This window comes from Physeter macrocephalus, chromosome 21, assembly GCF_002837175.3.
Source record: "Physeter macrocephalus isolate SW-GA chromosome 21, ASM283717v5, whole genome shotgun sequence".
NCBI lineage: Eukaryota > Metazoa > Chordata > Mammalia > Artiodactyla > Physeteridae > Physeter > Physeter macrocephalus.
This window is the reverse complement of record NC_041234.1, coordinates 3,271,931-3,297,574: the sequence shown is the minus strand read 5'-3', so window position 1 is coordinate 3,297,574 and position 25,644 is coordinate 3,271,931. Positions and strand designations below refer to the sequence as shown.

Below are 25,644 nucleotides of genomic sequence, written 5' to 3'. Positions count from 1 at the left end.
AAGTTGAAGGGAAAAAAATGGCAGTGTGATTTATCTTTCCTAGCCAGTATCACCAGTGTGCATGTGAACGACCTAAATTTGAAGTTTCTTGGAAAGGAAAAGCTTATTTGTGACCCACCAAGACCAGTACAAGAATTTGCTGGAATTAAAAATTCCATTCTACAAATTAATAATAGTGATCTCTACATATTTTTTCTTCTATCAATCAATATGCAGAAGATTGTAATTGTAATTGACAGAATTATGTACTTTGGTTGCCAAAACTGTAAGAAAAATTTGAAGAACATTTTGTTGTTACTGGTAAATTTAGAGCTGCTTTTCAGTTTACACCATACCACTTTGAAGCCATTGTTAATACTGAGTTGACACAAGAGTTAGTGAATCTGTTATGGACAGACATAGTTTTGAAATGGGTGTGCTTTAGCTTCTAAGTCAAATCAGTTGTTCCAAAAATGATGAGCCAGTTTTGTCAGTGTGGATTTGAATATTAAAGGAAAATGGTATTTTGGCATATGATTCCGTTTTTAGAAAAATTTTAAGTATGTTGGGAACAGTTTGGGCATGTGATTCCATTTGTTTTGAGAGTAAATTTTGTAAAATCAAAAAAACACCAAAAAAGACAGATTCCTAGTATATGGAAACTACCAGTTGGGTCGCAGGGCATTTAATAGCTCCCCTCCCCAAGAAGCACCTGGAAATGTTACAAGATCTCCTCAACTGACTGATAGAGTCAGGGAGCAGCAGCGACCAAGTGAAACAGAACCGGGAATTCATGGAAGAGCGTCCCTCGTGGCTGATTCCCCTCCCAGGGAGAAGGTGGTGGCAGTGGCAGGGGCAGGAGGCCGGTAGCAGGTACACAGAGGATGTGCAGTGGCAGGTCCCTGGTGGAGCCATGTCACCGTGGTGGTGTCAGATGGTTGCCAGAAGAAGAGATTAGCCTCTGTAGCTCATTCATGTCTCACGTGCATCTCTCTGATTCTTTCCTTTAGTGACCTGCAGGATCCTGTTGTGTGTCTTGCTCGTCATCCACATGGTCCACCATTTTCTTCTTCCAGCAATTCCATCCCAGTTGCTCCTCAGGCCACCACTGTGTCCCAGACCTCCAGTGCCTTCTCTTTTGCTGAGCCTCTAGCTCATCCACCTGTAATCCAGAGCCCTCACTCTCCAACAACAGTGATTCCCCTTTCTTCTCCCCAGCCTTCAGTTCCCATAGCTTCCAGCCCTGCCATTGATATGCTCCCCCAGTCTGGAGCTGTCTCTTCCCCTGTGCCTCCAACCGATCTTTCCCACACCCTGCCACCTGTGAAATCCTTACCTCCCTCTCCCACCGCGTCTGCCCCTGTGACTGTCAACACGACCAGCATACCTCCTAACGAGACAGGTAAATACGAGGAGCAACGCTGCTCCCACGTTTGTAGTAATTCTGGCCGCGTGAAACCCAGCTGCCAGCCTGCCGAATCAAAATACCTGTAATGAAACCATGTTAAGCCTTCGCTTTTATGATGCCTGCTTGATTTTGAGAGCTTTCCTTTGGGCATTCTTAGAACTTAGATATGGCTGAGTTTGATCGTTTGGCCAAGAGAAATAGCTCTGAGGCAAACACAGATCTCATTTTGCCAAGATGAGTTATTTAATTGGTTTCTTTCTCCTACAAAAGGTTGTTGGGTCACTGTTTTCAATATTCTGAAGAGAAAGATTTTGAACTATTAAACACAGTAACTCCATCTAGACAGAAGACAAAAGAAAACATTGATGTTCCTGAAAACAGAGTGCCAGAGCTGGGGCTGAGCCAAAGTAGCCGTGAGGAGGAGAAGAGCATTCAGAAGACCTAGGGGTGGGTCTGCCCAGGCCCTCACAGGCGGTGGGATCCAGAATAAGCCATTTAGCTCCCCCTAACTTAGCCTGCTCTACCTCAAGATGGAAATAATCTCAATAACCTCACAGGTTTGGAACCGTGGCGGACAGGAGAATGCCATGGAAACTGCACGGGGCTCCCCGGACACAAAGTAGGCTTAGGGGTGAAAAGATAAAGGGAAGAGGGAAAGAAGCAGAGAGAATTCTGGATACTCTCTGGAGTTTCAAGCCAGTGAGTAAGAAGCAGGCCTTCCTCTAGAATTTGGAGGGTGGGAGGCAAAGCCAACTTCTTGGCGCCATGAGATTGGAGCTCGAGTTGTGGTCCTGCCTCCTCTGCCCCGGGCAAGCATCCCCAGGAGATTTGGAGCCAAATGACTGGAGATGTTTTTGAATTCCACAAGACAGCAATGATGAAATATGATATGCCACCTCAACAAAATGTCTGTTACTCAGCTGTGCATAGGAACAGCTAGACAGAAACTTGGGGCATTTTTCAAGTCTTGAGTGAAGTGAAAATAACGCGACAGTAAATAGTTTGCACACCGTGTTTGTAATAGTAAGTTATAACAGGTGGAAAAAGATTAGAAGGGAATATGCAAAATAAGAAATAGGATGTTAGGTGGTGAAATTAAGAGACTTCTTTGTTAGAAGACATACAGGTGGCCAATAGGCACATGAAAAGATGCTCATCATCGCTAATTATTAGGGAAATGCAAACCAAAACTGTAGTGACGTATCACCTCACACCGGTCAGAATGGCCATCCTTAAAAAAGTCTACAAATAATAAATGCTGGAGAGGGCGTGGAGAAAAGGGAACCCTCCTACACTGTTGGTGGGGATGTAATTGGTGCAGCCACTATGGAGAACAGTATGGAGGTTCCTCAAAAAACTAAAAGTAGAGTTGCCATATGATTCAGCAATCCCACTCCTGGGCATATACAAAGACAAAACTAAAATTTGAAAAGATACATGCACCCCCTGTGTTCATAGCACTATTTACAATAGCCAAGACATGTTAACAATCTAAATGTCCATCAACAGATGAATGGATAAAGAAGATATGTTTTATATATATGTGTGTTTTATACATATATATATATATATATACAATGAAATATTACTCAGCTATTAAAAAGAATGAAATAGGACTTCCCTGGTGGTGCAGTGGTTAAGAATCCTCCTGCCAATGCAGGGGACACAGGTTCAATCCCTGGACTGGGAAGATCCCACATGCCGCCGAGCAACTAAGCCTGTGCGCCACAACTACTGAGCCTGCGCTCTAGAGCCCGCGAGCCACAGCTACTGAACCCGTGTGCCACAACTATTGAAGCCCGCGTGCCCTAGAGCCCACACGCCACAATTACTGAAGCCCACGCACTCTAGGGCCCGCGTGCCACAGCTACTGAGCCTGCACACTGCAACTAGAGAAAGCCCGCGCACAGCAACAAAGACCCAACGCAGCCAAAAAATAAATAAAAATTAAAAAATAAAAAGAATGAAGTAATGCCATTTGCAGTGACATGGATGGACCTAGAGATTATCATACTAAGTGAAGTAAGTCAGAAAGAGAAAGACAAATGCCATATGATATCATTTATATGTGGAATCTAAAATATGACACAAATGAACTTATCTACGAAACAGAAACAGACTCACAAGACAGAGAACAGACTTGTGGTTGCCAAGGGGGAGAGGGGTAGGGGAGGGAAGGATTGGGAGTTTGGGATTAGCAGATGCAAACTAGTATATATAGAATGGATAAACAACGTCGTACTGTATATAGTACAGGGATCCATCCTGGTGGTGCAGTGGTTAAGAATCCTCCTGCCAATGCAGGGGACACAGGTTCAATCCCTGGACTGGGAAGATCCCACATGCCGCCGAGCAACTAAGCCTGTGCGCCACAACTACTGAGCCTGCGCTCTAGAGCCCGCGAGCCACAGCTACTGAACCCGTGTGCCACAACTATTGAAGCCCGCGTGCCCTAGAGCCCACACGCCACAATTACTGAAGCCCACGCACTCTAGGGCCCGCGTGCCACAGCTACTGAGCCTGCACACTGCAACTAGAGAAAGCCCGCGCACAGCAACAAAGACCCAACGCAGCCAAAAAATAAATAAAAATTAAAAAATAAAAAGAATGAAGTAATGCCATTTGCAGTGACATGGATGGACCTAGAGATTATCATACTAAGTGAAGTAAGTCAGAAAGAGAAAGACAAATGCCATATGATATCATTTATATGTGGAATCTAAAATATGACACAAATGAACTTATCTACGAAACAGAAACAGACTCACAAGACAGAGAACAGACTTGTGGTTGCCAAGGGGGAGAGGGGTAGGGGAGGGAAGGATTGGGAGTTTGGGATTAGCAGATGCAAACTAGTATATATAGAATGGATAAACAACGTCGTACTGTATATAGTACAGGGATCCATATTCAATATCCCGTGATAAACCATAATGGAAAAGAATATGAAAAAGAATATATATATGTATAAGTGAGAGTCCCTTTACTGTACAGCAGAAATTAACACAACATTGTAAATCAACTACAATAAAATTAAAAGAGAGACTTCTTTGTTGTTAGACAGGTTTATATCATTGTATCCCAATTAAAAACACTACTAAAAATCAGGCTTACAGCTGGTAGTCCAGCTGTTGATTTCATAATATTCTCCTTTCCACAAAAAGAGCTTTTAGTTACCCACATAAAGTTCTGTATTCATGCTATAAATTAAATACATGTATATTTATGTTTATACAAATATACACTAAATACACTAATGTGCTTTTACATTTTTTTTTTAGTTAGGTTTCTTGAAGTATAATTTACCTACAATAAAATTCATCCAGTTCTATAGATGAATGAAATTTTTATAGTTCTACAAGGTTGGATAAATGCCCACAGTCACGTAACCTCCATCATGATATATAACATTTCCACTATCCCCAAAGTTGCCTCGTGTCCCTTTGTAGTCAACTCCTATCCACTAGCCTCTGGGCACCACTGATCTGTTTTGTTTCCCTATGCTTTCAGTTTTTCTGGAATGTCATATGAAGAGAATCATACAGTATGTAGCCTTTTGAGTCTGGCTTCTTTCATGTAACATAATACATTGGACTGTTGGAGACCTGTCCATGTTGTTGCATTTATCAGCAGTTAGTTCCTTTTTATTACTGAATAATAGTCCACTGTATGGATGGACCACAGTTTGTTTCCTCATTCTCCAGTTGATGGACATTTGGGTTGTTTCTAGTTTGGGACTATTATGAAAGAGGCTACTATCAACATTTATGAACATGTCTTTTTTTTTTTTTTAACATCTTCATTGGCGTATAATTGCTTTACAATGGTGTGCTAGTTTCTGCTTTACAACAAAGTGAATCAGTTATACATATACATATGTTCCCATATCTCTTCCCTCTTGCGTCTCCCTCCCTCCCACCCTCCCTATCCCACCCCTCTAGGTGGTCACAAACCACCGAGCTGATCTCCCTGTGCCATGCGGCTGCTTCCCACTAGGTATCCACCCTACGTTTAAGACAGGTTTTCATCTCCTTGGGGCAAATACCTAGGAGTGGGCTTGCTAGGTCACAGAGTTTATGTGTGTTTCTTCATTAGTGATTTTTCCATTATGTGTTCATAAAGTGATTTGGCTCTCTGTTATAGAAATTGTTCACACCAGCAGCATCAGTGTTTCTGAGCTTGAGAACCAAGTGTCCTGGATGGAGAAGGTTCTTTCCTTAGGCAGTGTGGAGCCTAACCTCGCAGGACAAATGATAAACCAAGTCAGCAAACTCCTTCATTCCCCGCCCACCTTGCTGGCCCCTTTGGCCCAAAGGTATGACTTAGCAAACTGATGTGGTCATGAGAGGGGACCCTCTAATGATAATGATGCTTCTGTTTGATTAATTAAAGCCAAGTATTTTTCTCCCACGTACGAGGTTCATGATGACTTGTTAAGTTTCTACTCTATATTCTGCTTAGACTGGGGAAAACAAAGTGGGAGTGCTGAATTAGAACGGCTACTTCTCTTTACAGATTGCTAAAAGTAGTGGATGACATTGGCTTACAGCTGAATTTTTCAACCAAGACCATAAGTCTGACCTCCCCTTCTTTGGCTCTGGCTGTGATCAGAGTGAATGCCAGTAATTTTGACACAACTACTTTTGCTGCCCAAGACCCTGCAAATCTTCAGGTACATCCTAATTTATTGTGGAAAAGACCTTTTTTTGTATATGATTATAGTCCTTGTGTACTTCATGATTGAGGCAATTACTGCTATACTCAGGGGTGATATTCAAAATATTTAACATCTAGAACAATGGGGCGCCACAGAATCAAAAAAAAGGACATTGGTCTTGGCTGGAGCAGGATCTCAGAGGTCCTTGTTGTGCCCAGTGTTAACCCTTTAGCAGCTGGCCTGTGGAAGTTTTGGGGGGGCAGTCAAGTCGGGGAGGTGTCCAGCGGGTTCTAGGCAGTTGGGAGAGAGCAGGGACACCGGCTACTTTGCTTTTTCTTTTTTTTTTCTTTTAACATCTTTATTGGAGTATAATTGCTTTACAGTGGTGTGTTAGTTTCTGCTGTATAACAAAGTGAATCAGCTATACATATACATATGTCCCCATATCTCTTCCCTCTTGCATCTCCCTCCCTCCCACCCTCCCCATCCCACCCCTCTAGGTGGTCACGAAGCGCAGAGCTGATCTCCCTGTGCTATGTACGCGGCTGCTTCCCACTAGCTATCTGTTTTACGTTTGGTACCAGCTACTTTTCAACCCATTTCAGTATTTTTTTAAATATATAAATTTATTTATTTATCTTTGGCTGCATTGGGTCTTTGTTGCTGTGCGCAGGCTTTCTCTAGTTGCGGCGAGTGGGGGCTACTCTTCGTTGCAGCGCGCGGGCTTCTCATTGCGGTGGCTTCTTTTGTTGCGGAGCACGGGCTTCAGTAGTTGTGGCTTGCAGGCTCTAGAGTGCAGGCTCAGTAGTTGTGGCGCATGGGCTTAGTTGCTCCGTCACATGTGGAATCTTCCCGGACCAGGGCTTGAACCCATGTCCCCTGCATTGGCAGGCGGATTCTTAACCACTGCGCCACCAGGGAAGTCCCCATTTCAATATTTTAACAAGTGTTATGACTACACTGGTGTGAATAGTGGTGCTGTATATCAATCCTGCTTCTAGTGTTTTCTATTAGAGGGATTGGGGACTGGAAACATGCAAATAAAACCAAGTCTCGCCTTTAAACTTAATTTGTATAGTCTTCCCTTTACAAGTTTAGTGCATGTGGTTCTATGATGACTTTGCCCTAACAGGTCACCAAGTTGGTGTGTCTGCTGCTGTGGTCTCCTTGGGCTCTCCAGTTATCCTGAACTTTCTCCCCTCCACCCTAGCTTTATTGAGATATAATTGACATATAGTATCCTGCACTTTCTGACTGTTTCTGTATATCCTTTATCCTTAAAATGTTTCCTTTCCTGCTCCAAGGCCTCACCTCCCTATTACACATCCTCTAATTTCATAGCAATCAGAGAAACAAGAAGAACCAATTGTACATAGAGACACCACAAATAAATGCCCTTACAGGATCCTCCATCTTAATTAGGTGTTGTGTTTTCCATCTCTTCATTATACTAGCCCCAGACATCTTTATGGTCTTTTACTTGATTTTCAGGTTTCTTTGGAAACTCAGGCTCCTGAGAATAGTATTGGTGTTATTACTCTGCCTTCATCGCTGATGAGTAATTTACCAGCTAACGATGTGGAGCTGGCTTCCAGGGTGCAGTTCAACTTTTTTGAAACACCTGCCCTGTTTCAGGTAAAGTTGCCTCTAATTGCTTTTGGTTTAGGTTTTGGGGGGGACTGAGGGAGTTTTATTTCTTTTAATCCTCACATATTCTTAAGCCTGCTATAAGTCACATGAATTGCTGAAAAGCTGTAGTTTATTTTTAAACAAGACCTAATGATGCTGCTGAGGATAAATAACAATAACTGACACTCACATAGCATTTATCAACTGCCGTGCAGTATCATAAGCACTTAGAAATGTTAACTCTAATCCCCTCAACAACATCATGAGGGAGGAACTATTGAACTATTATCCCAGTTTTACAGATGAGGTTATGGAGGCACAGAGAGGTTAAGTAACTTGCTCAGGAACACACAGCTTAAATGGCTTAATGTTATGTTCCCTTTAAGATTCATGAGGGTCTCGTTGTGTCAGTCTGTGAAATTTAACTCAGCATTTAGAGCGTTATATAGTGAAATAAGCTCTGCTTCTCGTTATGGTCCTTGGGAAAGTCACTTTACTCCCTGCCCCTGAATTCCTGACCTAGGTAGTAAAATAAACAATGTGGACTAAATAGTCCTTAGGGTCCCTTCTAGCTCTAAAATTCTCTGATAACATTTCATTTTCCCTTGCCATCTTGTTGATTCTTTGGTGTGCTAGGACCCTGCCTTGGAGAACGTCTCTCTGATCAGCTATGTCATCTCCTCGAGCGTGGCGAACCTGACAGTCAAGAATTTGACAAGAAACGTGACGGTTACATTAAAACACATCCACCGGAGCCAGGTGGGAGGGGCCTGTCTGGTCTGTTCCTTGACCAGAAACACCTCATGCAAACTATGCCTGTAAGACTTTGCCTGAAAGAAGTAGATTCAGCAGAACCTTGGACCCAGTTAGGGCAGTGTGTAAGGCTAGAATCACATAGTCACTCCGTTGGGTTTTAGCATGCCTAATAACTGCCCTCCTAATTTCCAGGAAGGAGCAGTGTAAAAAGCAAGCTCTTATTGCCAGTTTTCAGTGCTTTATATCTGCGGCTACAGGTCTAATTCTCACCTCCAAAGAGAAAGCATCTTAGTTCAGTTCACATTGAGCATCATCTATGACCTCGCTGCTCAAAGTGTGGTTTGCAGACCTGCAGCATCAGCATCACCTGGGAACTTGCTAGAAATGCAGACTCTCAGGCCCCACCCCAGACCCACTGAAGCAGAATGTGCCCTTTAGCAAGGCCTCAAGGTGATTCCTATGCACGATTGCTGAGTTTAAGTGCTGACCTATATGAGACTCACTTGCTTCTAGAGACCAGTGTAAAATAAGAACTCTCCTAAAATCAGGAATGAGATTCTGAAATTTTAAAATATCGTTGTTTTTTCTAATCGCTTTCCAGTTTTTTCAGTTCTGTAAATTAATTATTTGTAGTTTACCTTTCTGCTACAGGATGACTTAACAGTGAGATGTGTATTTTGGGACTTGGGCAGAAACGGTAGGTTCCAGACATAACTTTTTCAAAGTCTTGAGTGGGAAGGGGAGGGGGAGCAAGGAGGGAGGAGCAGTGATTGGTGCAGTGGCTTTGCTGATGGGGCAGACACTCTTTCCAACGCCAACAGGTGGCAGAGGAGGCTGGTCATCTGATGGCTGCTCTATCAAAGACAGGAGGCTAAATGAAACCACCTGTACCTGCAGCCACCTTACAAGCTTCGGCGTCCTACTGGTAATATCCCCGCTCTACCTGGCCTTAGATTTGGGTCTGAGGGTTAGCTGGGCATCGTACCATGATGTCTAATCTGATGGATAACTTTGATAGATCAGCAGGTTTCATGATATTGTGGCAAAGTTATAGAACAATGAAATGACTCTTCTAATAAGCAAATGTACTTGAAGGAAAATACTTGAACATAGAAGTATTTTTTTGCATTCTAGTTTTACCTTTAAGTTTTTCTTTTTAAGATAGCTATAAGAGGACTAGGGAATTCAGATTACAGTGGGTAATAAAAATAGTTTGTAATGCACTTTAAAATTTTATAAAACATTTGACATAAATTATTTTATTTAATCTTCCCAACAATCCAGCAAGATAGGTAGAATAGAGAGTTGTTGTTTTCATATTAATGAAGTCAGAATTAAGACTCACTTGTTAGGTAATTGTCCACAGTCATAGAACTAAGAAATATAAGAGCCAGAAGCCAAATTCAAGTCTTTTGGCTTCTAGCCTGGTGCTTTTCCAGTGCACCATAATGCAGTGATCAAGTACATGGGCTTTGGAGTCAGCCAGACCTGAATTTGGATCCTGGCTCCTCTCCTTTGTAGGTGTGTGACCCTGGGCAAATTACTTAACCTCTCTGGGCCTCAGTTTTATTATCTTTACATTATGATGCCTATCTTGTAGGTTTGTTGAACGAACTATGGACGGGTACCTGAATACCCAATAAATGTAAATTATGACTCTGTTACTTATTTTAAAATATTTGGTCTTGAAAGCAATATTTTATTTTCCAGGACTTGTCTCGAACATCCTTGCCACCAGCTCAGATAATGGCCCTGACATTTATCACCTATATTGGCTGTGGGCTTTCATCAATTTTTTTGTCAGTTACTCTTGTAACCTACATAGCCTTTGAGTGAGTATCCACAACTGGAAACTTGGATTATATGACATAGCACCTCAATTGCCAAAGTATATTAATTAATTAAGCATGCTCCTTGGCCTAGCTTATCCTGTCCACCCATCTAGTGGGGCCACCTATATGTAAAACTTCATGGGACTTTTTGGTTTATATACTTCCTTCCTTCCACTAGTTTGTGCACTCACTGAAGGCAGGGGTTGTGTCTTAATCATCCTTGTACCCTAAAATGATGCCTGGTACCTAGCTGACATTAAGTGAGAAATGACAGATGGATGCAGACCCCGAAACCCAAGAGCTTACAATGTGAAATAGACCATAGCTCCATGTACAGCACAAGAACTGTGTTTAATATGTTAAGTTTCTAAATAATACTGAGCAAACACAAAAGATTAAATGCATTAATGGGTGTGGGGATGAAGAAGAATAAAGGGTATCAAGTGTCACTGAAAAATACAGATACTCAGTGAGTGTGGCTTTGTAGGTCAAAGCAAGAATGACATTCCAAATGACAGCATCTCCTTCTTGGCTTATCAGAAGGGTCCCTTTGGTCACTTCTGGGGGGGGGATTCCAATAAATTCTGTCAGAAAAGAAATATAAGCACTTTTATTGCATTAACTATATGAAATAACATGTAAGTTCTGGGATTTAGATTTTGGACACTGATCAGGAAATGCACAAATTTACTTTTAGTGCCAAACTTAGGGTCCAGCTGTGACTACAGATCTTCTAGTGGACCTTTGGAAATATGATTAATGAGACTAAATTACTATAAGGCCAACCATTACTCAGAATGATCTCACCAGATCTAATTTCACACACATAAACATGTACATGTCATCAGTTAGCTGTATTTTCCTATGGCTGTTTCATTTAGCTATAGTTTGAACTCTTCTTTCCATGATCTCATTTTAACTACTAACATAAGATAACAGGAGAATCTGGCTTTTTTGAAGGTCTGAATAGAGGAGCCTATTGTCTGAGAAGCAGCACAATGCTTCTAGAAGTAGTTTGGGAGAAATGGACGTGCTCAGAAGATTCCACTACAAACTATTTGAAAGGATGGGTCAATAGTCGGCATGTATTAAAAGGTTCCACAGAAATATAAACATGAATTTTCCATATGGTTATCACAGATGATTCGGTTTCGATTTTTCCTTTGTTGTTATTGTTGGCTTTAATGCCTCCCCGCCCCGCATACACACCCACGCTCAAAGAGAGGAAATTTATACATATAGACATTTACCAAAAAACAAAAATAAATTGCTTACAACACAGATATGTTCACATAAAGGTTGGCAGATTGTGATGCTAATTCGTTTTTTTGTCCTTTCCTTTTAGGAAGATCCGGAGGGATTACCCTTCCAAAATCCTCATCCAGCTGTGTGCAGCTCTGCTCCTGCTGAACCTGGTGTTCCTCTTGGACTCGTGGATTGCTTTGTATGACATAAGAGGCCTCTGCATCTCAGTGGCTATATTTCTGCATTATTTTCTCTTGGTGTCATTCACTTGGATGGGCCTGGAAGCATTCCATATGTACCTGGCCCTTGTCAAAGTGTTTAATACTTACATCCGAAAATACATCCTTAAATTCTGCATTGTTGGTTGGGGTATGTATAATTTTTGCTCGCACAGTGCCTGGGTTTTCTCTGCTTTTTCTCCAGTGTTTTGATTTTTAATCAGATAGAGACATTGATGAAGCAGGTCATGCTTGGCAGGTTTCTAAAACCGCTTTATTCTCCTTTTCGTGTTTCACTCCCCAGAGAGCAACCTCATCAAGTCTCTTTCTAGAACACCTGTATATCTACCCTGGATTGGTTATGAGCACAACACTCTGAGGTTAGGGCTATGAATCCTCTTTGTATCTCGGGTAACTAGAACTGGGGCTGGCACACAGAAGGTGCTCAATCAATTGAAAATATTAGCTTGGTGATAATGAGGCCAGACTGTCAGTCCCCAAGCTCCCAGCTAGGTTCACTCTGCTCTGTACCTCCCAGATTCACACATGTGCACGACAGTGTGCTCAGCAGGGCAGAGCGAGAGAACGTACAGATAAAACCTAATGTAACTTCATCACCACACCGGCCCGCTATTTCAGATCATGCCACCTGTCAGTGGTGGATCACAAAGTCTTAGACGCCCCCAAGATCTTGAAGGTTTATTCATTCAACTCCCCACCAAATGTAGGAGCCTCCTGGACTTGACTTACCCTTGACTAAAGATAATTTAACCTCTGCTTGAATTTTTCTATTGTTGGGGAGCTCATTACCTTCATTAAAAAACAAAATTCAACTGAGTACATTTGAAAGATCTTACCGGCTTTATTCACAGTTCATGAATCAGGCAGCATCCCGTCTAGCAGAGAGAAAGGAGCTCTGAGGAGCTGTACTAAGTGAAAGACTTTTTATAGGCAGAAGGAAGCAGGAATAAGGAAGTCATTCTGGGCAATAAAGCAGGTTGGTTATTGCAAGGTTACTTTCCTTCAGGGGTGGCAGGGGTCTTTCAGGCAGGTTACCTACCTAGTGCTGATAAGGTGAGTTCGGATTGACTGGTTTAAGATTCCATTTCTGGGAGAGCCGAAGACTTAACTCTGTAATGGAGTTAAGTCTCAGTTTGGTGACCTGTGGCTAGCATAAGCGAATCCATTTTGGGCCTGTTGTCTCGTTTTTAATACCTTACAAGGCAGCCAATGACCATCTTCTAAAGCTCTGCAGGTCTGTTTTTCCATTAAGTTCACTTGGCTCTCTGGTGGCACTTACCCAGTGGTCTTGGTTTTGCTCTCTCAGGAAAAAAAAAGCTGACACCTCTTCTGCCAAAGAGTCCTTTACATAATCTACATGTAATATATATGTATAATGCTCTATTTCTCAATGTATTTTCACACAAGTAACCCCATAAGAGACAAGTCAGTGAAGTTAGCAAGGCAGTTATTGCTAATACCAGGTGAAGAACCTGGCTCAAAGTGATGACGTGATTTACCCTAATTTCCACAGCTTGAGAACAGCCAAAGCTGGCTTTCTAATTTCTTATGCATATCCCTTCCACTGTATTATAGCCGCCATCCCTCCCAGACTCCCTCCTCTTCTTCGGGCTAAGTATTCCTTCAGGGACTTCCCTGGTGGTCCAGTGGCTAAGACTTTGCCTTCCAGTGCAGGGCGTGTAGGTTCAATCCCTGGTTGGGGAGCTAAGATCCCACATGCCTCGGGCCAAAAAAAACCAAACAAACAAAAAACAGAAGTGATATTGTGACAAATTCAATAAAAACTTTAAAAATGGTCCACATCAAAACATATTTTTAAATATATGTATATTAAATAAATAAATAAATAAATATTCCTTCAGATATTCCCTATGCAATGGGATTGCAGACCCTTTTCCTCCCTTGTCATCCTGCTTGTTATTATATCTTTGTGAAGAGTAACAGAACAACACCTTTCTAGGAAGTCACTTATTCCCAGAAAAAGAAGTCACTGCCTCTGATCTTGGGCACGGATTCTGTCTTCTTTGTACAATCCTGAATGGTCAGATTCCCTTGTCAAGGAAAAGCTCCACACCCCCAGTATTTTCTTTTTAGGAAGGTGTCTCACTTAGGAAGTCACCATATGTCAGTGTCTCTGTAAGGTACAAATACAAAAGAATTAAATGAAATATTATGTTAGATGGTACCAGGTAGCCCAACCTGGCTGTGAGAAGGAATTGTTTTTTATTTACCAAAGCCTTGAGATTGTATGCCAGGCTGGTCTGTGTGAGTAGAGTGTGAAGTGTCAGTGTGGGGTGGGGAGTGATGGGGTAGAGGGGTGAGACGGACTCCTTCCCAGCCCAAGGTCACTTTAGGCGGGGAGGAGCCTTTTCATTATGCTTCCTCTTAGCCCAAGTGCCCTGGGAGAGCCAGTGAGAGAGCCAGTGTAGTGGCAATCAACACCCCCAAATCAATCAGGTCAGGCATCTCAGTCCATCAACAGGTTCCAGATAATCAGTTGAGGACTTTGGGGTTCATAATGAAAGATTTTCCAGAAGTTGCTGGTAACCCTAACAGGTTGATTCTTTGGTGTATATTTTGGAGTCCTTCACTTTGCCTGCCACCTGACCCTTAAAATTACATTCCAGATGGGTGTAAGTTAAGGCTAACACTAGCTACCATAGCAGACAAACCCTGAAATGTCAGGAGCAGATAGTTTCTCACTCATGTGCAGTCCCGTTAGCAGAAGTGGAGGGGTCTCTGGTTTTGTGATTTTTCAGGAGCCAAGCTGCTGGAGACTCTGCCTCAAGACACGGCTTCCAAGGTCGCTCTGAATTTGGGAGAAAAGAGTAGAGCATCTCACTGGAGGTTTTTAAGGGCTGGGCCAAGAGGTGGAGCAAATCCCTTCTGTCCATGTTACATTGGCCAAGACCTAGTCAAGTAGCCACATACACCTAGCTGTAAGAGAGGTTGGGAGATGGCCAGCCACGTGCCAGGAGGAAGAGAAACTGGGTTTGGTGAACAGCTCACCAGTCTCTGCTATTTCAGAAGAAAACAGAACGTGATCTCTATTCTTTCTTCTCACCACCTTTGGTTATTAGAACTGTGTGTGACCGATGTTTCCCATCTTCCAGGGGTACCAGCTGTGGTTGTGACCATTGTCCTGATTATATCTCCAGATAACTATGGACTTGGATCCTATGGGAAATTCCCCAACGGGTCACCTGATGACTTGTGAGTATAAAGCCCCCCCACGGAATGTTAAGTGAACTGGAAAGCAGAATTCTCCAAGAAAATGGAGGCTCTAATCAGCATATCAACTGGCTCTCATCCTAATAAAATCCAGTAACATTTACAGCAGACTTTGCAGTTATATATGTAATGAGATCAGCTAGTTAGAAAAGCCATGCTACTATGTAAGTATTAAAAAAATGAATTAGGAGGAAGTATTTCGAAACTACTTTTATAAGCCTCTGATAAAAATAAAATACCAGCTACACTATATTAGTAAAGACTCATGGAATAGAGTTACTAGGATCTAAAGGGGATAAAATCTTTTAATGTCTTCAAAGAATATTTTTTAAATACTTTCAATCACCAAGTGTCCTAAAATAAACCCTCTTGGAGTTTTTCCCCTAGAGCTATAAATAGCTGTGGAGATCAGAGGTTTTATCTTTTTTTTCTCTTGTAATTGTAGGAAAATGTTTCAGTAAAACAATATAGATTCATTGTTATCATTTTGAACCATATTTCAGCAAAAAAACCATAATGTTTTCCCTGTTTTTTCCCCCCAATTCCAGCTGCTGGATCAACAGCAATGCTGTATTCTATATTACGGTTGTGGGATATTTCTGTGTGATATTTTTGCTGAACGTCAGCATGTTCATTGTGGTCCTGGTTCAACTTTGTCGAATTAAAAAGAAGAAGCAACTGGGGGCCCAGCGAAAAACCAGTATTCAAGATCTCAGGAGTGTCGCTGGCCTTACGTTTTTACTAGGAATTACTTGGGGCTTTGCCTTCTTTGCCTGGGGACCAGTTAATGTCACCTTCATGTATCTCTTTGCCATCTTTAACACCTTACAAGGTAAGCTCTACAGCACTAAATACACACTGAATGACCCAGTCGAACTGAAAAATATTGCTACTAAAAGTTAGAGTATCTGCAAAGTGGCTTACTTAGTAGCTTAAGATATAATCATTGAAAAACAGATTTAACTTTGAGAAAGGATGCTCTGAGAGCCTTGGAAGAAAGGCTAAATTCGTTAAATTCAAGAAGTGGTCCTTTTTTCCTCCTTATCCATCACTACCTCCTGGGAGGGAACAAACATATCAAGGGGAACCTACCAGGAACTGTTTCTGGGTGAGTCAATCACCCTTCCTTCACCTGGTTCCTTACCTTTTTTTCCTTTAACTTTTTTATTGAAGTAGAACATGCATACAGAAAAGTGCACATACCCATAAATGTCCCTGTGAGGTCTCACCACTCTGACCTCCTAGGTCTGTGTTTGATTTGAAGACAATGATAAATGTGAAGTCAATGGCAGCAGCCTGGCCCAGTGCTTAATCCTGCGCAGTTGCTCTGCCCTGACATGCAGCAGGAAGGGCAGGCTCTGTGTGTGACCCTTGACCTCAGAGCTTCCCCTTTGTTAATGAAGCCCAGCCGCAGTCATTTGGGAACCCTCTTCCATTGTATTCTTTTTTTTCCTTTGGTCTCATTGTATTCTTTAGGAAAGCAAATTACTCATTCTTTTAGATCAGCATTATAAAAGAGTTGTCAGCTGTGATTAATTTTTTTTCAATTTTTTTTTTTTTTTTGATTGCGTTGTGTCTTTGTTGCTGCGCGCAGGCTTTCTCTAGTTGCTGCGAGCGGGGCTACTCTTCGTTGCGGTGCCCGGGCTTCTCATTGCAGTGGCTTCTCTTATTGCGGAGCACGGGCTCTAGGCGCGTGGGCTTCAGTAGTTGTGGCACGTGGGCTCAGTAGTTGTGGCTCACGGGCTCTAGAGCCACAACTACTGAAGGCTCAGTAGTTGTGGCACACGGGCTTAGTTGCTCCGCGGCATGTGGGATCTTCCCAGACCAGGGATCGAACCCATGTCTCCTGCATTGGCAGGCAGATTCTTAACCACTGTGCCACCAGGGAAGTCTCAGCTGTGATTAATTTTTCATGGACGCACTTTGGCATTAAAAGCAGAGCAGGCTAATAAGTTTACGTTACAATAACAATCATTCATGTCCCTTGTTTTCCTTTTATTCCAAATCCTCTGTGTCGATGCCTTTTAATTGCATTCTCATACACTTGTTTTCATCTTTTCCTGGTGGCTTTTAGCTCCCATAGCATTCTCCTGTAGTTCTTTCAGGCAATATAGTTCATTAACCTGAGATTGAATTCAAATGCCTAATTTGGCTACCGGTTCTTATTTTATTTGGAGGAAGCCAGTTAATGTGCTTGCTGGTTACATACAGTTGTTCATTTTTACCTACAATGTACAGTTCCTGAACTGGTATATCCAGGTGTTGGACTACTTAGAAAAGTTTTATTTGCCAACAATGGCATGCTAAAAGTAAGAGACACTTATTTTAAAGAGAAAAAATATATGCCCAAGTCACACTAATCGTAAACATGAAAGCAAGGTACCTACCCTCGCGTATTTACTGTGGAAACTGAACCTGCCTCTTTTTCATTTCCCTAGAATGACTTCTCATTAGAATATGAGTGGACAGAAAGAATGTATTGTTTCATTTATAAAAGGAAACTAAAGCCTAATTCACAGGGCTTTGGGGTTGATAAAAGGAGAGATGTGTACAGGTTCTGATTTGGGCCTTGGGTACCCCCATTTTGATCTCTCTCCTAATACAACCAAGTGTAGCTGCCCAGGGTGGCAGGTGGACAAAGGTGTGCAGTACTCGAGATATCAGTCTTCAGGCTGGGCACGTGTACTTTACTAGAAGCAAACCTGATATTTTAACATGAAGGTTTTAAAGTAGATAGATTGGGGGCTGGGGAGAAGGAGAACTCAATTCGCCCATTCATTCTGCTAATATTTGTTTGTGTTCAAAGCCTTGGGGGGTGGTAGCGAGGGGGCTGTGTGGGGAGCCCTGCGCCTGCATGCAGTGGGGGGTGGAGGCAGAGCCTGAGGGCCTCTTCACGTCTGTAGTGTTGCTCTCTCTGTGGCCAGGATACCACTGGAGAATTTCCTTGAGCCTGTCACAGGGAGGCTGGAAGGTAGACAAGGCTATGGCTGCAGTGCCCCAGGCTTTGGAGGAAGAGGGGAAGGCCAGGGAAGGGATGTGGCTGTGGACTGGAGAGGAGGAGCGAGGGATGTGAGACAAAGGAGGAGATGGCATTTGACAGAACTTGGAAATCGATTACGCATATGGAGGGACGTGGAGGTAGGAGCTGTGGACTGAAATTTAAAAAGCACAGGGACTTCCCTGGTGGCCCAGTGGTTAAGACTCTGCACTCCCAATGCAGGGGGCCTGGGTTCAATCCCTGGTCAGGGAACTAGATCCCACATGCCGCATCTAAGCCCTGGTACAGCCAAATAAATAAATTTTTTTTTTTTTTTTAAAAAAAGCACAGTGTGAGAGCTGTGCGTTTCAATTTTCTTTGGGGGAATATAGTCCGGGAGACGGCCGCTCAGAAAGCTCTGAAAAACTGCTCCGAAGAGGTAAGGGGGGAGATCAGCATATGTGTGAGTTTGGAGAAGGGGTATATACAGTCAAGCACACATCTCGGCAGAAGGTTACTGCTTGTCACAAGGCACAGATATCTTAGTTAATGCTTTTAGTGCTTTTCTAAGTGTGGGAAGATGCAAGAAACTGGGTTCATAAAATTTTCTCCTGAAAATACCTAACTATCCGAAGGCCTTTTCTACCAGTTTTCGCAGAGCACAGAGCACCTCATGCCTGATCTCCATCCTGAAATCCTTCAGGGTATGTTGAATGTCAGTGACTGCAGTGGCTTATGACTCAATCCTTGTAGAGCTGGATGGCCAGCAACATTCTTTAGTTGGCAGAGCCTAGGTCTGAGCTGGCATCCTGGGTAGATGGCTCGTATTTCCAAAGATAGAGAAGGCCAATGACAGGATGTGAGAGGTGAGACAGTGAGTTTAATTTTGGACATATGGAGTGATATTCTTTTTATAAGTATGTTTTTAATCTTACAAAGAGAGTCCTCCCAGGGTGCCTTTCGATAGCAAACTTTCCCAGGACTTTGGGCTTTATTTTCAATCTGCAAAATTTCATTTTGCCTATGGCTGCCAAAGATTTTATCTTTTGTGCAGAGTAAGCTCATGACAGTCAAGTCTTAGTTTGGAATTCATTGTGTTATGTTTTCCCCCCCTCCCCATAGGATTTTTCATATTCATCTTTTACTGTGTAGCAAAAGAGAATGTCAGAAAGCAGTGGAGGCGGTATCTGTGCTGTGGAAAGTTACGCCTGGCTGAAAATTCTGGTAAAGATTTACTTTACTTTTTCTCCTTCTCTTAAAGCTTGAGGAAAAGATTGCATAAGTTAAGATCCAAAGCAATTAATGCCAAAGGAATATCGGATGTGGAAATCAATGAATGGAGCCTGCTCAACACAAAATATCCATTGTGAACATTAGGGAAAAAAACCTAGTGAATTAAAAACCAATTACTGGGCTTCCCTGGTGGCGCAGTGGTTGAGAGTCCGCCTGCCGATGCAGGGCACACGGGTTCGTGCCCAGGTCCGGGAAGTCCCCACAAGCCGCGGAGCGGCTGGGCCCGTGAGCCGTGGCCGCTGAGCCTGCGCGTCCGGAGCCTGTGCTCCACAACGGGAGAGGCCACAACAGTGAGAGGCCCGCGTACCAAAAAAAAAAAAAAAAAAAAAAAAAATCCAATTACTCACATCTGGGAACTTAGTGAGCAATAGAATTAGTGGCCTGGCTGCTTCTTGAATGAAGCAACAGTGCAATTTTTAGAATTCATTTCCTTTTGAGTGCATGCTTTCCATTTGTCCAAAGAAACTTTTAATATTTACCTTCCTAACTTTTACATCGGCAGGCGGACTCTCAACCACTGCGCCACCAGGGAAGCCCCCTTGACTCAACCTTTTTTCCACAGGTCCTGGTTGTCAGTGACTTCATTTATTTGTTATTGGGCCAGACTCTATATATAGGCCTTAGCATACGTTTGGTTAATTTGAAGTTATTTTCAGCTATGCCCTGCTGGGTTATAGAGCAAATAGCTCATTTTTATGAAAATAAGAAAAACGAAGTACTCTTTGAAAATCTAAATTCCTTTTGCATAAATATTACCCACGAATACAGACTTTGCAATATTGCAAAGATCTGGTTGCACAAGACTGGAAAATGGCAGTACCTAGAGTTCCATCATTTGCCTGGATTGAAGAGCCATCATCACAGCAGGTCGATTTGTGTTCTTGTGAAGACAGTCCTTGGCTCTGAAATATTACCTAATTCAGAGGATATTCATAGACACAATCAAATTAGCTTGGCCTTTAGTTCCCAGAGAACATAGGTTACTTTTAACCAGGCAGTCATTTAAAGGACGAATGTATACGGTCTTAAATGAAAATACATTTTATCACACCAACCTGTGAAATGTGGGATTCTCTGTAAGACCTGGAAGCGAGAGATCAGTTGCTTAGAATGAGTTATGCTGTGACCTGTCTCCTGCATCTGAGTTTCAACATTCTGCCCTGTTTTTCTGTAATGCTTACCCTACTGTAGACTGGAGTAAAACTGCTACTAATGGTTTAAAGAAGCAGACTGTAAACCAAGGAGTCTCGAGCTCTTCAAATTCCTTACAGTCAAACAGTAACTCCACCCAGTCCACCACGCTGCTAGTGAATAATGATTGCTCAGGACTCACGAGCGGAAACGGTACGTATGTCTCAATATAGTATTTCTCAAGCTAGTGTTTGTTGTATTAAAGCACTTTTATCCTTTAATAGCAGTTTTGCTAAGCGAAGTGTATAATTACATGTATGACTAGTGGATCAAAATGTGGTTCCCTTATAAAAGAGAAAGTTTATTAATCCAAGTTCATTCGTTTTAGAGCAGTTTTTTTTTTTTTTTTAAGATTTAGGGGTTGTTTTTTTTTTTAAAGATTTAAGTTTTCACGAGGGGAATTGATGACGACCTAAAAGTTTTAATGTGGCAAATCCTGACTTAAGTATTGCCCGAAAACTTCAGTCCTGTGCTATTTCTGTGCAAGCAGTACCTAAAATAGTCAGTAAGACTATATCAATTTTTTAGTATATCTATAATTATACACATTTCCAACACTTTTAAACCTTCCTATTTTTTGCTTTTCATGTTTGTTCATTCTTTTCCACAGTGTGGCTGCCTTGTGACAGTGCCCAAATCCCCATGAATATATCAAATACTGAGAGATGAATTGTGACCTGTATTGGTGACTATATATGTCTCCAATATACGTACAGATCATTGCTGCTGTGCCTCCTTTACTCATTAATTCTGACATTTCTAGCTAGAACTTCCATTACCTTTTCTTTCTTTCAAAAGACTGGGCAGTTCACTACTCATAAAAACTTATCTATTTCTCTCTTCTTTGGCTTCTTAATATGTCTTTTGCATTTTTATAAAAACTTAAATTCTGCTGGTATACTTTCTCCTTTCCTGGAGAATTTGCCTTTACTTATCATTTTAGAATATTAGTTATTTGCATGACAAATTCAGATAAATTTGTGAGAAGGTTCATATACTTACCAGATAATTTTCTAGCCTCCCAAAGATGGGAGGTCCTACTGGTTTGTATAGACTTTTAAGATACAAGAGGAGGGGCTTCCCCGGTGGCGCAGTGGTTAAGAATCCACCTGCCAATGCTGGGGACACGGGTTCGAGCCCTGGTCCGGGAAGATCCCACATGCTGCGGAGCAAGTAAGCCCCTGTGCCACAACTACTGAGCCTGTGCTCTAGAGCCCGCGAGCCACAGCTACTGAAGCCCGCGTGCCTAGAGCCTATGCTCCGCAACAAGAGAAGCCACCACAGTGAGAAGCCTGCACACCGCAACGAAGAGCAGCCCCCACTCGCCACAGCTAGAGAAAGCCCACGCGCAGCAACGGAGACCCAACGCAGCCAAAATTTAATAAATTAATTTTAAAAATTGTTTTTAAATAAATAAAATACAAGAGGAGGCCTCTAAATCAAGGTTTCTCAACCTCGGCACATTAACATTTGGGGCTAGATAACTCTCTGTTGTGGGGCCTGTTCTGTGCATTTGAGAGTGTCTAGCAGCACCCCTGGTCTCCACCCACCAGGTACCAGTAGCACCCAGCCGCTCACCCCACCCAGCTGTGACAACTAAAAATGTCTTCCAGTGTTGTGAAATGTTCCCTGGGGAATAAAATCGCCCCACCCCCCGGTTGTTGAGAACCATTGCTGTATCAGATGAGAAACAGTTGCCATGGGGCCTTAGCTTTATTGTAGATACCAGAGGGAGAGCTGGGCCCTATGCCAAGTTGCTATAGCGGGAGTGACTCAGTGCAGGTAAACAGAGTAGAGGCAGTGGCAGTCAAGGCTGACTCATAAGTTAGTGGGAGAAACTGAGTTCAAAGTAGAGAAATCAGAGGTGTGGGCTGAGTCATCAAGATCCCTAAGAATCACAACATATCAGTCAAGCCTACTGGTTTGGATAGAAGTGTTTGGGGCTCTTAAAGCCAGATTTTTCCATATTCTAGAAAGAACTCAAGAGACGAAGCCTCACTTGCCTAGCCTACCAATATGTTGCCATCCTTCGGGGAATCAGATTGAATGGAGGCAGCACATTTTGCACAACTGTTTGACGTGGCTGATTTCGCACAGCTATTTTCCATGGCTGACAGTGAGGGTGGGGTACATTTTAGGCCACCAAAATGGCCACGTGTTTAATACCACATAACCTGCACATGAGATGGACATCCCTGACTCCTCAGTCTGTACATCAGGATCTGGGATGGATGACAGAAAAAGAAGCTGGAAGTTTAACGGTTTGTTTATTATACCAGGCCAAATTGTTCCTGCACAAGAATGTCCTCAGACCAAAATGCCTAAATCAGAACAGCAGCCTCAGACAGTCACTTGCCCATCTCTATGCCCAGAGATGGAGCTGTGTTAGCCACATCCATCACCTAGTGTGTGTGAATACTAGATATTTCAGTTATGCCTTGGAGGCTTGGCTACTAGCAGCCATCTCACTCAGTACACAGGGCCACAAGCTCACAGTTTGGAAGAGACATCACATGTCGACTCTTTCGCTTCTGAGCCATGTAACCTTAAGCAAAGCACTTACTTTCTGACACCGTAGTTCCATCGTCTGTGAAATGGCGATAATAATAGCACTCATCCTATAGGGTAGTAAATGAGATAATTCTTAGAAAGTTCTCAGCACTGTCATTATTAGTATAATTATGGCATGAAATAACAATTGGGCTTATTATTCAGCTCTCTACATTGTCTTCAAATGGTGTAATGGTCAAAAAGATGGTGCCAAGGAGCTAGAGGATCTCAGCAGCTGTGCCCACCCCACCCCCGCCAACACACACACACACACACACACACACACACACACACACACACACACACACACACACACACATATACATTTCAGGGCCTGCCTGGGGTTGGGGAGGCCCACCTGCTCCCTGGCCTGGACTCTGAGGTTGGACTCTGTTGTTTCCTCCTGGGAATCAGTCTTATCCTGATTTAGTCAGAGGGGCTGGTTTAGTGTATGAGAGACGATCTTTTTTCTTGCCAGGACTGTTGTCACTCTGGGTTTCTGGTACAAAGTTTTACTTTATAAGAATCTTAGGGAACTGAGAACCTTGTGAGGGATCTCTGTTAACCTTTGGGAGAGACCAGAATATTACCTTAAGTTAAATTACACATACGCTACTACTTGAAGGCAATATATGTTCAACCAGAGTTAGGAAATGGGCCTTTTAAAATCAAAAACATTGCTTTGCTTCATATTTTGACCGTTTCATTTTTAAAAAGCTGCCATAGAGAGCTGGTTTCTGAATCATTCTCCAATTTGTTTTGTTTACTTTGAGTGGTCTTAGGAAAGGAATGAAAAGTAAATAACATATGACAATATAGCAGACATATTTTTTTAAAAAAGACATGCTCTACATGTGCATACTTAAGAATAAAGTGACGTTTGTTTATTTTGAAAATGCTTTCTATAGGAGCAGTTCCACGTGTAGATGTATTTCTGATGTCTCTTGTGGGGAGGAAGGTGATCTCTGCGTCCTACTCTTCCGCCGTCTTCTCCTGTCCCCTGAAAATGCTTTCTGTGGATACTTCATGACGCTGATTTTGTTTTTCCTCATACAGCGAATGCTTCTACAGAGAAGAATGGTTTTTCTTTCAGTCTTCAGAATGGAGATGTGTGCCTCCATGATTTCACTGGAAAACAGCACATGTTTAATGAGAAAGAAGATTCCTGCAATGGTAAAAACCGTATCGCTCTAAGAAGGACTACAAAGCGGGGAAGCTTACACTTTATTGAGCAAATGTGATTCCTTTTCCTAAAATCAAAGCATGTTGCTTGACAGTGTGAAAATGTCCGATCTTATTTTTTACACAATGTGAGTTGTATGAAAATCAACTAATTTTATACTCAGCAACTTCTGGAGGAGCATAAGCTAATTGAGGGCAATGGTTGCTACTGGAAGAGGAAACCAAGACGTTATACCATGGTTCTTAGACATATGTGATTTGGTTTCTTATCCTTCATTTTAAAAGAAGACTGGTTTTAAACAACACACTAAGAATAAGACTCGTTTTTAAAAAATCAAAGTAGTTCATTTCCAGCCCCAGTTAAAGACGCTAAGTTATCTTTGATAACATTATATAAAGCCACTGTTGACTTCAGCCTGTTGGTGAGTTTCGTTGTGCATGCCTTTGTTGTAAATAAGCTAAATTCTAGTGACCCACATGCCAAAAATCTTACTTCTCCATTTTTGGTATTTATTTTCTACTGTGTAAATTTCTTTCTTTGTAGAATCACGGTTGTGTTGTTGTGTCTAATGTGATAATTCAGAAAATCCTTGCTGATTCAGTGACCTCTAAAGCTCCTTTTGGAGATTATATGGGATGTGAAATACAGGAACTTCACTGAAATCAAGAAATAATGACGCCAGCCAGACTGGAAAAATGTAAGCAGATAGTGCCACAATTAGCTCATACAGTGCCTTGGAGTGAGTTAGAAAAAGGTGCCCCCACTGGGCAGACACAGCCCCATGGGCTCATGATTTGGCAGACAGAATGAGGGCCATATTTTAGCCCCACTCACCCTCTTGGGTGCACCGTTGTTCAGGGTACCACCTGTACAACCGTACACAGCATCCAATACCGACACCCATCTCCTGACCTCTTCCCTAACCATCAGATTATGGAAGATGCACCAAGATGCTTAGCTTAATACCTTGGTCACAGAGAGGGAAGGAACTGTAATCTAGACCATATGGTGGAAAAATCATGACTGTGGAAGAGATACATACACTGCCACTTCTCAAGTCCCCAGAGCCTTTCAGAAAAGGGGAGTAGAGTAGGATTACTTTTTAAAAGAGATGTACATTAAAAAAAATCATATTGCTGTTCTTTAAAAAGCAACTGCATGGTACTTTGTTGATTGCTATGACCGGTATACTCTGGCCCAGCCAGAGCTATAATTATTTTTTTTAAAGAATTGTCCTGATGAGTGTATAGTGACAAGGGGGAGCAGCTATTGGGAACAGTGAACTATCCTGCAATGCTATTCTTTCCATACGTATCAAACCCTGATTGCTCCTAGTCATAGCGAGTCTATCTTGCTTCCTACCTACAACTGCTTCAGCAGTGCCTCAAGTGTGTCCTTACTAGGAACATTGCAAAAAGCTTTAGTTAGGTCTTTCACTAAGGTTCCCTTGCATATATTTCAAGTGAATGTTGTA

General features: G+C 42.3%; 1 protein-coding gene across 6 annotated transcripts in view; it reads left to right on the top strand.

The window, feature by feature from the left end:
- ADGRG2 (adhesion G protein-coupled receptor G2) overlaps positions 1-25,644 on the top strand; it is a 170,376-nt gene extending 144,732 nt beyond the window's left edge. For all 6 annotated transcript variants that reach the window (XM_024115280.3, XM_024115279.3, XM_007106922.4 and 3 more), the window contains 14 exons: positions 990-1,381; positions 5,531-5,702; positions 5,903-6,059; positions 7,536-7,679; positions 8,310-8,432; positions 9,081-9,126; positions 9,251-9,354; positions 10,140-10,261; positions 11,607-11,875; positions 14,859-14,958; positions 15,525-15,808; positions 19,076-19,177; positions 20,438-20,590; positions 24,044-25,644. In XM_024115280.3, the coding sequence (XP_023971048.1) occupies positions 990-1,381; positions 5,531-5,702; positions 5,903-6,059; positions 7,536-7,679; positions 8,310-8,432; positions 9,081-9,126; positions 9,251-9,354; positions 10,140-10,261; positions 11,607-11,875; positions 14,859-14,958; positions 15,525-15,808; positions 19,076-19,177; positions 20,438-20,590; positions 24,044-24,228 (2,353 nt within the window). In that variant the 3' untranslated portion in view covers positions 24,229-25,644. The remainder of the gene's footprint in view (positions 1-989; positions 1,382-5,530; positions 5,703-5,902; positions 6,060-7,535; positions 7,680-8,309; positions 8,433-9,080; positions 9,127-9,250; positions 9,355-10,139; positions 10,262-11,606; positions 11,876-14,858; positions 14,959-15,524; positions 15,809-19,075; positions 19,178-20,437; positions 20,591-24,043) is intronic.